The sequence below is a fragment of the Phyllostomus hastatus genome, unplaced genomic scaffold (genome assembly GCF_019186645.2).
Source record: "Phyllostomus hastatus isolate PE091 unplaced genomic scaffold, TTU_PhHast_1.1 phas_contig_16, whole genome shotgun sequence".
Lineage (NCBI taxonomy): Eukaryota > Metazoa > Chordata > Mammalia > Chiroptera > Phyllostomidae > Phyllostomus > Phyllostomus hastatus.
Window position 1 is genome coordinate 4,387,480 of NW_025333643.1, and position 13,057 is coordinate 4,400,536.

Genomic DNA, 13,057 nt, shown 5'->3' on the forward strand with positions numbered 1-13,057 from the left:
TTGTCCAAGCAACCTCACACCCTCCCTCCCGTTCCCTGCCCACAACCATGCACATCACTACCTAGCTGAGCCCCGCTGGCCTCAGTACCAACTCCTGAGGATGTGTAATCATAGAGGAAGGAATAATAATACCAACCATGACACCTCCTCTTTTCTCCTTATGGTTCACAGTGCACCTTCACTATTAGCTGAGTAGGGCAAGGGCTATGTTTTATTCATCTTTAGATACGTACTGAATAATGCTAGGTACAGGGTAGATACTTGGAAATGATTTCTTTTTTTTTTAAAGATTTTATTTATTTATTTTTAGAGAGGGAAGGGAGGGGGGAGAGAGAGAGAGAGAGAGAGAGAGAGAGAGAGAGAGAGAGAGAGAGATATCAATGTGCGGTTGCTGGGGGTTATGGCCTGCAAGCCAGGAATGTACTCTGGCTGGGAATCGAACCTGGGACACTCTGGTTCCCAGACCGCGCTCAATCCACTGAGCTACGCCAGCCAGGGCCTAAAACTATTTCTTGAATAAATAAATTTTACCTTTATAACAAGATTTTCAAAAATCACCATTACTCAGTGCTTACTATTAGTTACATACCCTGCTATGCACTGTATGTGCATTCTTGCATTTTTCTCCTGGCAACCACCCCATACAGTGAGCCATTATCAATCCCTGTTATATAGAAAAGATATTAAGTGATATGCTCATGTCACAGCTAGTGAGTGACAGACCTGAGATGTGCATCCTGATGCCAGACCCTGGTTCTTAATCCCTCCCATCATTCTCCTCCTCTTTAGCCAGAAGAGGCAGCAAGCAGGGGGACAGAAGCAACGTATAAATAGCCTGAAGGAATAGATCAAGAATGCAATGACTTTTATATTTGAAAAGCCAGAAAAATCCTATTGTTTTCATGATACAAACCAGAGAAAGCAAAGATCAGCAAAATCATCTTAGCTGAAGAGACATATGAGTCTCTGTTCTAGTCAGGCCTCAGCTTCCCTATAGCTCATAGCATGGGGCTTGTTGATATCTCTTCTGTGTTCTCCTAAATTCCCTCCCACAGGCCACGCATCTCCAAAATTCTAGCATTTTCCTCTTGATTCCACCTACCACTGGGGGAACTCAAGGGACCACCTTTTGTAAAGGGACCTGGAGTTGGCAAGTTCCTATTTTCTCAGAGGTTTTGTTTCCAGCCTCTGACCTAGATAGTACCTTACAATCCACTTTATGAGCAACTGCCTACCAGAAGCAAGCAGGCAAGGAGTGATGCGGTTGGTCAGAGTGACCCAACTGTAAGAAAAATTTCATTTTCCTCAAGAAAAAAAGAGTAGCACAAAGGAGGAAACTAATGGAATTGATGCTCAGCCACAGGATCGGGGCAATAGGAAATGGTGGGGATTGTGGCCAACCATGTATCTTTGGAAGGGGGTAGCTGTTGCTAGCTTAGCCACATTCTGCCATGTACGTGTACAAGCTCAGTATTGCCAAATCTTTCCATTTTCCAAGGGAATTCCAGAATCCTGAATTTCAACATGAATTTTCAACATGAATTTTCCTAATTTCTGAATGTTGGAAGCTAATTTTTTCCTTTAAAATTAAAAATAAAGTACATGAGTGGGCTGGACTTGGCCATGAACTACACATTATAATCTCTATTGACCCTTGTGGCACAGATGGCTGTGCTCACCAGATGTCCCTGTCTTCTACTACACTTCCAAGCCTTCCTTATATTAGGTCAGGCTTATGTTTCAGGTTCTGGCCAGCAGCAATAACTGGAGGAACCACAGTAACTTTCAGGACAGGGCACTTAAAAGCCACTGTTTCCTCCCATTTCTCTTCACTGAAGAGGCACCAACCCTGGAGGCCACGTGGTACAAACAGCACAGCAAAGTAACAAGGTGGAAGGGTCTGCTCTTCCCTCCACAGACCTCAGGCAGGTGACAAGTTGGGGTCTGTCAGTGGAAGCAGCCAGTGTTACCTGCACTGGCATACACCTATAGCACATGTTTTGATTACAAAAAAACAATGACAACAAACAAACAAAAAACCCCTGTTTGGTAGTAGTTGAGCACTTCCTAGCTTTCGAAGCACTTTCACTCCCCTTTCCATGTGTGGCTCTCAACTCAGTAAGAAGACAGGATAAGGCTTTGTTATCTCACAGATTAGCAAAGGCTCAGAAGGTCGAAGTGAATAGCCCTGAGCTGTGTGACAAATAAATGGGATTCTAGCTCTGAACTCCTGAGTGGACTACCTGTTCAGTGCTCCTCCTACCTCCCAACTTTGCAATGTGCACTCCCTGGCACTCTCTGGGTCACCTGTGAGCTGGCACAGGACAACTCACACTCTCCCCTGCCTGCACTAGTTGCTTTAAGATGCACCTCTTACCTTTCCTGTGGACTTGGTCCCCTTCCAGATACAGAAGTAGCAGATGGTCCAGGCTGCCAGAAGACACAAGGCCAGCTCCCAGCGTAGATTCCCAATGTGCTCAATCCCATCTGAGATAGCCAGGACCCGGCGTCTGTGGAAGAAAGGGCCATGAGTCACAGGGACTGGAGATGGCCCACTTCAACCAAACCCTGAGAAAAACTAGTGCTGCAGAGAGGAAGGGACAGTTGGCTCATTTCTTTACTCACCACCCACCATTAACCCAGCACCTTCTCAGTCAAACCCAGGGATGGGTGTGGGAGCCTCTTAAAGGAGCAAGACCCAGACCCCTGCCTTCATAGAAGCCCGGTTAGCAGGCAGTTTATGGTGCAACATAGTAAGGATATGATGGGAGAAGCACAGGGCCTTTGGTTTGACCAAGACACCTCTAGCCTACCTCAGGGTACTAGGAGACCACAGGACTGTCCATAAACACTCAGGTCCCTCCCTCAGCAGAGATCACACAACCTGGCCTGCTGATCTCAAGGGAGGCCACTGGACTTGCTCTGGCCAATGGCACCTATGTCACTTCAGACAGAAGCTTTCAGAGACAGGTAGTGTGGTTCACCATGCCCCCTTTTCACTACCGTTGCTGTCACAGTAGAAGCATGTTAAGATGAGCCTCTAGAAGCCCGAGGGACTACTTGAACCTTTCTGCCACCCTGTGTCAGAGTGTTGGGTGAACAAGAAATGAACTCTGTTGTTTTAAGCTACTGAGATCTTGGGGGGTGTTTGTTACTGTAGCATAAACCAACCTATCTTGACTGCTACAGGGGGCCAGGGAAAGCTTCCTAGAAGAAGTAATATTTGAGGCTACTGTGAAAGATGATGGAATTTAGCCAGGAGAGAGAGGAGTCAAGATTATTTTAGGTCAAGGAAATAGCATAATCAAAGGCCAAAAAATGAGCATGGAACATTTGGGGAATGCTGGAGAACAGGGATCAGAGGGAAAAGCAGAAAAAATAGACAGAAGTATCATCAGGAACCTTCAGTAGCATGCCAAGGGGTAAGGGTGTCCCAGAAGGCCCAGGCTACAGGAGAGAGAAGACCCCTAGGTGCACTGAAGCAATGCCTCCAGCTATAGCCATCCCTCAGAACCCATCCATTCTTCAGAGATGACACAGGTCTGGCGCCCAGAACCCACTCCTGGAGTTTGTGTTCCTTTAAAGTCAAACTCGCCACGCTCCATATTGTGCAGAACCATGGCACCAACACAAACCCCTTCCAAACTTGCTCCATAAACTCCATCCTGGCTGCCAAACCACCCCTACCAGACTACGCCAGTTGCCTCAGTGCTCTGGGAACGTCCTTTGAGAAAGCAGCTCCCAACCCACCAAGCATGAAAGCCTCCCTCAGTGTCTGTCTCCCTGGGAATCCGCTTGGGGCCTGATTCTGCATTAATTACTCAATGACACCAATTAGTACTGGTCTGCAGGCTCCTTCCAGCCCCAACCCCCACAGTAGAAATCAGGCAGGCCCCCAAACAAAATTGGGCTCTGTGCAGCCATGGATTTACTCAAAGGGAAACCAGCTCCCAGACCTATAGCCAGAAGTAGGAACATCCACATAAATATGCATTCATTGAGCAACTACTTGTGCCAGACATTACATTAATACTAAGATACTGAGGATAAGAAGGTATGCATGGTATGGATCTTGCACTTGACTAAGATAAGTCAGAAACAAAAGAGGTACAAGTTATTTAAGAAAGGAGATAGCCACATAGTTATAGCAATAATCACTTTATTTGCTTCTTATGTCTTAGCAGCCTCTGGCTTTAATTCATTTAAAAAACTACAGGTCTTATTAAGTTAAACCCAAAGATTATCTATTATTACAAAATAGCAGCAGACTCCAAAGCCTTATCCTTGTGGGATGCTTGCCAAAAGATAAAAATTCCTGGGCCCCATCCCAGAACCAATGAAGTCTTAATCTTTACGGAGTGGCCCCTGGAAAGCTGCATTTTGCCACATTTCCCCAAGGATTACTCAAGCACAGTAAGACTTGGGCATCACAGAAGAGGAGATTCCCGGCAAGAAAGGAATAACTTATGAACTCTACCAAAATAATTTTCAATCTTTTATGTTTTGGGGGAGGTGGGATAGGGAAAGAGCTGGGAGAGGGAGTCAGGAATCCCTTGAGAAGCTATTTTCTCCCCAAAGAAATACCCTGATGCACCTACCCACTCCCAACATTCTGCAGGAACTTCAGGGGGCTCACTGACCACCTTGTCTCCAGATTAAGTGCCTTGTAGACAACACATACCCACCATCTACAAACTGACACCAAAGTGCCCTGAAAGCCCATTATGAGAAGGGACAACCCGGAGCAGGAAAGTGTGCCACTGCAGATGGAAAGGACCTGGGTGTGTTCTGTCTGACTCCATTCCAGCCTCTGAATTTTATCTTCAAGAAACATTTATACAAGGTCTTCAGCTAGCAGGGATGCACATGCCTTCTTGTTGATGTAGTGGCTTTCTGAACTAGGAAAACTGAAAACTGGAAAAGACACAGAGACAGGGAGAAAGAAAGGGCAGACTAGCCAGGAGTAGGCTGGCTCAGGTCCCCTCTATTCCACATTCTGGATGCTGCAAACTTTTGAGTCATGCAGGCTGCTTCAGCTCCCTCTCGCTTAATTGAACAATCTAATTCTCAGAATGGGAAGCAGATTACTAAAAGCTATGCAGAATGAATTGCTCTTTTGTTTCACTAGACACTATTTGAAAACATCCTCAAACTATTTTCTTCAGGTTTCACCAGCACTGACTCTAACTAGCCATGGACCTTGGGTTTCTAAAGAAAGGGGGCTTGAGGGCCAGGTTCTCAGCCTGCAGGGCTGTGGGGTTGTTTTGAAACCCACAAGGGCAGCCTTTGAGAGCATGGGGGCTGGGCACTCAGCTCTGGGGACTTGGAGAAGGAACAGCTCTTCCTGGGAAAGAGCTTTCTTAATGACCCACCCCCATAAAGTGCTGGGACAGAAGAAAGGTCTGAATAAGGAAGAGTTTGCTGCCAACACCCTGGCAAAAAAAGGGACACAGGACCAGACCTCCCAATACTGACCAGGGAGCGGGAAATGTGGAAGACTAGATGGGACCTTGAAGGGATTCATTTACTCAAGTAATATTGTGCACGTACTGTGAGCCAGGCACAAAAGCAGATTCTTCAGAAAGTATTCTTTTTCAGGTCATAAGAGCACAATATTTCTAAAGATTTCCACCCAAAGGCTGAAATCTCAGAGGTTGGAGATATAATGCCTGTGCTTCTCCAGCCCTTGGCACATACAGACATGGGATGATGGGCTCAAATTCCAGTGCTGCTACTTCCCAGCTGTGTGACTTTGTGTAGGGGACATCATGTCTCTGAGCCTCAGCTTCCTCATCTGTAAAATAGGAATGGTGATACCTCCCTTCTACAGATTTTCAAGTATGAACTCATCTAACCATCTCAACAATCCTTCAAGTAGGTACCATTACCATCATCATTTCAAAGATGGAAAAACTGAGGTACAAAGAGGTTAATAACTTGCCCAGAGTCATACCACGAGCAAGTTAAGGCTATAAATTGAACCCAGGGATCCGGATTCTAGAGTCCACACTTTCAGTCACAATGTTAACTTCTAGATTCTCCTATAACACTAAAATCACCACTTCTTCTCTTCTTCATAAATTAGAGCTAAGGTAAATGTATGCCCCAAAGCTATCTTCCATGTCTTTGTGTGTCAGGTAAAAAAAAAGTATACTGTATGTGTCCTTTATTAATTTATACAAGAAATACTTATTAAAGTGTCTTCAGTGTGCCAGCTCCTGAGCTATGCCCAGGGGCCCCTTAACAGCTTGTGGTCTAATGAGGAAGGCTGACGAGTTAATAGAGCAGGGTGTGGAGAGGGTTATGACAGAGAAAAGCAGGGGACCCTTACTGGGGATCCAGCCAACATCAGGATGTAGAGGTGGAGGTGGGTCCTGCCTGAAGGGTAGTTAGCAAAGGAGAGTTAGCAAAGAAGAAAGAGGACATTTGGGGGCAGAAAGGCTACTGAGGGCAAAAACAAGCAGGCTGAAATGAAAGCTCAGTGAGGCCAGGGCAGGACATGGCGTGGCAGGTCAGTGCAGCAGAAGCCAGGGGAAGTGATGGAGGTGAGGACATGACTGGAGTGGTGAGCAAGGGATGGACTATGAGTCTAACTGAGGAGGTGGGGCTTCATCTTAAGAGTGATGGAAGGATCTTAAACAGGGATGAGAACCCATCAGGTGCATGCTTCAGAACACTATCTAGCTGCAGTGGCAAGAATGTATGATTAGGGTGGAATGAAGCAAGGTGCCTAGTACAGAGAATTCTGTCTGAATTTGGACAAGAAATAGGGAGGGTCTGGACTAAGGTAGGGGAATGGCCCTGGAGGGGAACTGATGGGTTTGAGAGCAGCAGAGGTACAAGCTGGCAGACAGCAGGAAAGAGAGAGGTAGAGGCTGATACCAAGGTTTGTACTTAGTGGATGGCAAGTCATTAGCTGAGCAAGAGTGAACTGTCCAGTGGGGTTGAAGAGGAAATGAAGAATCAGTCTTTTAGATAAGATGATTTTGAAGTGCTTGTGGGACACTCAGGGAGCTGCAATGCTCCAAGGCAAATGGTTCTCCAGATGCAAAACTCAGAAAAGCGAAGCAGGGAGGAGATCAGTGTCCTGGGAGAGCACGAGGCTGCCTGGGGAGTGCTGGAGAAGGGGAGGGAAAGGGTCTACAGCAGAGACTCAGGAACCCTGACATCTACAGAGCAGAGAGAGGGAGGGAGGAGGCTTTGAAGGAGGTGGGGAAGGGTGAGCAGAAAGGCAGGGAGCAACCAGATATGGTGGCGTTCCATAACACAGAGGGAGAAGGGGAGGGCATTCCAGACAGGGAAGTAGCCCATCTGCCAAGTGCTGTGGAAGCCTGGTGAGAGTGAGAGTGGCTGTGAGATTTGGGACCAGGAGGGGTAGGTAAGGCAAGGACAGCTGTCCCCCAGGTGGGGAAAGACTTCAGATTATGTTGTGAGAAGACGGGAGGTGAGTGCCCGATAAGGTGGCTCTCTTGGGAAGTTGGGCTCTAAGGGACCAGAGATGATGTGGTACCTAAAGGGGCCACAGGGAACAAGAGCTGTCTTACTTATATTTGTTTTGTTTTCAGATTGGTGAGACTGGGATAGTAAATAGAAAAGAGAAGAGAGGAAGGGATAAGTTTTGATCATAGGAGGGAATGGGGGATAAGAGAGGAAGAAGGGGGTAGAAGTTCCAGAGATGAAAGAAGGAAAAGAATCCACAGGTAGAGACATTTCTATAGGAACTGGAGGCAAAGAGTTGGGGAAACCAAGAAGTGAGTTTAAAAGCAAGCTCTGTCCATATCAACAGACTCAGAGGAAGAAACAAGTTGCTGGAAGTGGAAGGGACAGTGACAGGTGCCACCTGAGAGCCCTCACTTCTCATGGCATTCAGTTCCATTATGAAGGCATTATTATACTCATTTTACAGGTGGGGAAACTGAGGCCCAGATAGGTAAAGCAACTTGACCAACTGGGGCTTGAAACCAGGTTCTTCTGATGCCCAAACACCCACTGCCTCGCCAGAAATGGATCCCAGTGACAGGATGCAAGGGGCTCAAGCCCTCTCTTATTCCTTGAGTATCACCTTCCCCTTCCCTGTCTCTCCTACACACAGAGGGACTGAATTTGGAGGGAAGGAAATAGCCTCACACCTGGAGCTTCACTTCCAGACACTTCAGCTTCCAGAGCCAGGGGTGGTCTGACCAGAAGAAGCAGAGATGGTGCAGCACCCTCCCCCCACCAAGCTGCCACCACCAGCTGCCACCACAGAGAGCCTGGGAGAGGCCCTGTGGGAACAGCTCCCAGCGGGGCCTGAGGAAGCCCTCATCTTAATGTCTAGCACGGAGCCGGCAAACACATCACCTTTCTTTAACCTGCCACAGAGAAAGTACTGCCAGGGACGCAGAGACCGCCCTAAAAGCTGGCACTGAGGAGCTAGGCTATAAATAGCCTTGCTCTGTCTTCCTTTCTGGTCTCCCAAAGCAACAAACAAACAAACAAAAGGCCCATCTCCAAAACAAATGTGCCTTCCCGGCGCTCCCCCCACCCCCGAAACGCCCCCTCTGCCCCTCACAATCCTTCCGCCTTCAGAGTTCTGCTTACTTGCCTGGGAATAAAGAAGTAAAGGCCCCCAACTCTCCCCATGTGTGGGGCCAGCTCCTGCAAAGCCCACAGCTGAGGCCCTAAACCAGTGCAGACTCAGGCCAAGGACCCTCCTAGGCAAGAAATCAAGCCCTCTGCATCATGCATTCATTCAGTAGATAATTCCAGGGTACTAACTCCATGCTGAGGACCCTAAGGACCAGAGCCACAGTGATGAGTAAAGCAGGTGTGTTCTACCCTGAGTTTACTACCGGAGAGTATAAAGGTAACAACATGGATGGCAACACTTTACATTTCCTTCATGCTTACTCCTGACATGAGTGCAACTATTATTCCACTTTATAGATGGAAAAACTGTGGCTTAGGGAAGTAATATACTCAGAGGCAGAACCTGAAGCCACTTCTGTTCAACTTCTCAGGAATAGCCTGGGCCCACTGCCCCAACTTGGGGAAGATGAAACAGGAACACGTCATTCAGGGGATATAATTAAGGCCCTAAGTTGGCCAGAGGTTATACAGCTAAGGCTCTAATTTCTTCAACTGCCCATATAAAAGTTCCCACTAGTCCCCAAACACACCCTGCACTTTTTCACTTTCCAGAATTCATTTCCACTGTTCTCTCTGGCAGGAATGTCCTTCTCAGTTCCCCCAAGCTTTCAAAATTCTATCTGTCCTTCAAGTACCAGCTCAAATAATATAAACCCTTACAAATGTTTCCTAAGTCCCCACTCGTACCCTTGGGACAAGTTCCTCCTCCCATCTAAAGGTTAAATGAGCATCTGCTGTGCACCAGGCACTAGCTAGGTCAGGGGTCAGCTAACTTTTTTCTGTAAAGGGCCAGAAGGCAAATATTTTAGGCTTTGTAAGTCCTGTGGTCTCTGTCCCAACTATCCAACTGTATCCTTACATTGTGAAAGCCTCTATAGACCATTTGTAAATGAAAGAATGAATATGGCAGTCTTTCAATAAATCTTTATTTACAGAAACAGGCAGCAGATGGGATTTGGCTGGTTGTCTCCTGACCCCTGCTCTAGTCAAATGCTTCCCAAAGAACATTAATCCTTCAAGACACCCTGAGTTCCCAGGTCACACTGGGACCTCATTTGAGAAAATGCTGTATACTATAGCCCTCCTTAAAGCGTCTCAGTGCTCATTAGAATATTAAAGTCTCAAAAGTTTTGAAATAAAGACACCTCTAAAGCTTTGTGTGACCTAATGTTTCCCAAATCTACTTAGAAGTATTCCCCATTAAACTACAATGTGGTACTGCTTCACACCCACTAGGATGAATACAATCCAAAAGACAGATAATAACAAATGTCCTCAAGGATGTGGAGGAATAGAACTCTCATGCAGTATGGGTAGGAATATAAAATGGTTTAGCCATGTTGGGAAAACAGTTGGTAGTTTCCTAAAAAGTTAAACATAAAGCTCAGCAATTTCACTCCTAGTTTATTTGTAATAGCTCCAAACTGAAAACTACCCAACTCTCTATCACCTGAAGGATAAATAGACAAACAAAATGTAGTACATGATACAATGGAATAGTATTTAGCCACAAAAAGGAATGAATTAGTGATACATGCTATAACATGGGTGAGCCTTAAAAACATTACACTAAGTGAAAGAAGACAGTGACAAAGGACCACACATTGCACGATTCCAATTATACACAATGTCCAGAGTAGGCAAATCCACAGGGAAGAGAAGTGAATGAGTGGCCACCGGGAGGTAGGAAGAGAGATTGACTGTAAATATGCATGAGAGATCTGATTAAGGTGAGGGAAATGTCCTAACTTGTATTGTGGTGATGGTTTCACACTTGGCAAATTTACTCAAAATCATTGATTTGTGCACTAAAAAGGGATGCAGTTTACAGTATGTAAATTATACCTCAGAATTAGTTAAGAAGGCAGTGCCCTTCACCCAGCATATGCCTTTCCAAAGCACTACTTCCTAACATTGCGCAGAACACGCACTTCGGAAGAGAGCACCAGGCACTCTTGTGCATGTCATCTTGTTCTACTCCCATTGTTCTGAAGAAACTGAGGCTCCAAGTAATATGTACTTTGCCTTGGATCACAAACTAGTAAGTTGCAGAGCCTGACATGGCACCATAGTCTCCTGACCCTAAGTTCAATGTCTGTTTCGGCCCTCTGTGGCTGGAGGGTGAGATCTGGGAAGTAGGAGGCAATGAGAAGAGAGTATGTCTAGAAGTGGGGACTGTGAGAGCATCGGAACACAGGGGAAAGCCTCTAAACTCGGGCCTTGTAGGGAGATGTGAACAGAAGTTCTGTAGGTCTGGAGGCAAGTACAGAGGGGCAGGCTGAGAAATAGAAAAGCTGTCACAGCCTGTGGGACTCCACCATGGGTTTGTACGGTAGTCCATTTACACTTGTGGGACACGGGTCCCATACAGAGGATAGGGCCCTATTGCCCCACAGCTGGGGTCCCAGGACCCTCAGATGCCTGACCCTTTCTCTCCATCAGCACAGCCCAAAAGTGCTGCCCAAGGCTTCCCAGCCTCACAAGCTCCCAAGTATAGCAGACTTGCCTCACATGCCACTGTAAACTCCCTTTGACCCCCCTGAGATGTTCTGTGTTAAGGCTGGCAAAGAGCCACTGCTTGCCACAGAAGGACAGTGAGCAAGAAAGGTACAGGTGCCATCAGGAGAAGCCCAGGGAGAGGAAGTCTAGAGTGGGGAGTGGGGTCTGCTGCCAGCTTCCATGTATCCCACCAGGAGACCTCTGCTCTCTGAATGTTACCGTATCCACCTCAGCTGTGGTGTGGGGAGGGTGGATGGGCTCAGGATGAGCAAGATGCAGTAGTGAGAGGAACTAAAGTTGACAAGTTACTTCCCACCTGCCACCATCACTTCATACTGACGGCACTTGAAGGGTGGGAGAGGTACACACATTTCATCCGTGAGGACACAAAAGCTCAGAATTATATGCAGGGTCTCCACTGCTAAGTGGGGCCATCCATGCCCCAGGTCTGGTGCTTCTTCCCCATCCTGGACTTCCAGGGAAAGCATGGAGCAGAGGTGAGTGTGAGTGTGTGTGTGAGAAAGAGAATGAGCGCAAGAGAGAAAATCTGGGGAGTTTTACATACTTTCTCATGGTTTTGTTAAAAATCATCTAAAATAGAGATAATGCACTAGAATTTTGTAACAGCCTCTTCTGAGTTATTCTGTGCCCAAGCCTAAAATAAAGTCATTCACTAACACCTGTGCTACCAGCTGCAGGGCCATCAGCTGTACACTCCAGAGGCCAGCTTCAGTTTACATCTGTCATCCTAGCAGACCAGAGTCTACAGGTCTCACACTCAACACCTGGCTCAGCTGGAAGGCACAGACTTCTTTTAAAAGCATGGTTCAAGTAATTTCCTAAAGGAACCCCTTGAAACCCAGAGAAAACACAACCCAACAGTTGTTTTGTTTTTGTTAGGCACTGGAGCCCTGTCTTCAGTTATTCCCCATTAGTTTTTCCTTCCCACCCTTCCTCCACCAATTATACCTCCCCATCTGCTGAAACAGTCTTCCTTCCAGAGCCTAGGTCCATGTAGAGAGGAGGGACACACCAGTCAGATTCTGCCCAAGATAAGACAGATAGCTGATAGCATATCAGAGACAGTGGAGAGAGAGCATTTCAGAAAGCAGTAGGAGTGTGGAAGGGCAGAGAGAGGCAGGCGGGGATCTGAGAGGCCTGCTCTCAGACCAAGTCTGGCTCTCACTCACCAAGAGAGGCACTTTGAACAAGTCACTTAACTTCTCTCCCGCCTCAGAATCCATTGTTTCCGCTGATTAGCCTTGGGCTTATTACTCAAATCTCTCTGTGACTCACTTTCTTTGTGAAATGGGAACAGTAGGAATAGCAGTAATTGGGACTAGTAAGTGCTAAAGAGCTGTGATCTATTATTATTCATTTTTGATTAGCACCCTCCAACAAATATGGATGTCTTACACTAAATAATGCAAGCAGTGATTTACTGAACCAGAGAGTTTTGTCTGAGATTCCTTTTATGTCCTGATGGGTGTAGTAATGAAAACAAAGTCACACTTTGTTACTAAGCACCCACTGTATACCCTGGCCCTGAGCACAGTCCTGTAAGAACATTACTTCATTTAATTCACCCACCCAGGGCATAAATGATGTGATGTCACTATAGCAAAATAAGAAGAATGATATTAAATACACAGGAAAATAGTGGCAGAAAAAGACTATCAATTGTTAATAGAGTTCATCTCTTAGGAGGTGGGCAGGGAGTGGGGAACATTCTGCAATACAGTGAATGTTTATGTCCTCCCAAAATTCATTGGTTGAAATCCTAACCCCCAAGTGATGGTGTTAGGAGGTAAGGCCTTTGGGAGGTGCTTAGGTCATGAGGGTGGAGCCCTCATGAATGGGATTAGTGCCTTTATAAAAGGGATCCCAGAGAGTTTCTTTGTCCCTTCTGTTACAAGAGGACACAGTGAGA

The 13,057-nt window shown here is 46.5% G+C and overlaps 1 protein-coding gene across 1 annotated transcript in view; it reads right to left on the reverse strand.

Moving 5' to 3' along the window:
* Positions 1-13,057, reverse strand: part of SLC6A11 (solute carrier family 6 member 11) — a 133,761-nt gene that overhangs the window by 95,580 nt on the left and 25,124 nt on the right. Inside the window, exon 5 of the mRNA XM_045832397.1 lies at positions 2,378-2,510. Within this exon, the coding sequence (XP_045688353.1) occupies positions 2,378-2,510 (133 nt within the window). The remainder of the gene's footprint in view (positions 1-2,377; positions 2,511-13,057) is intronic.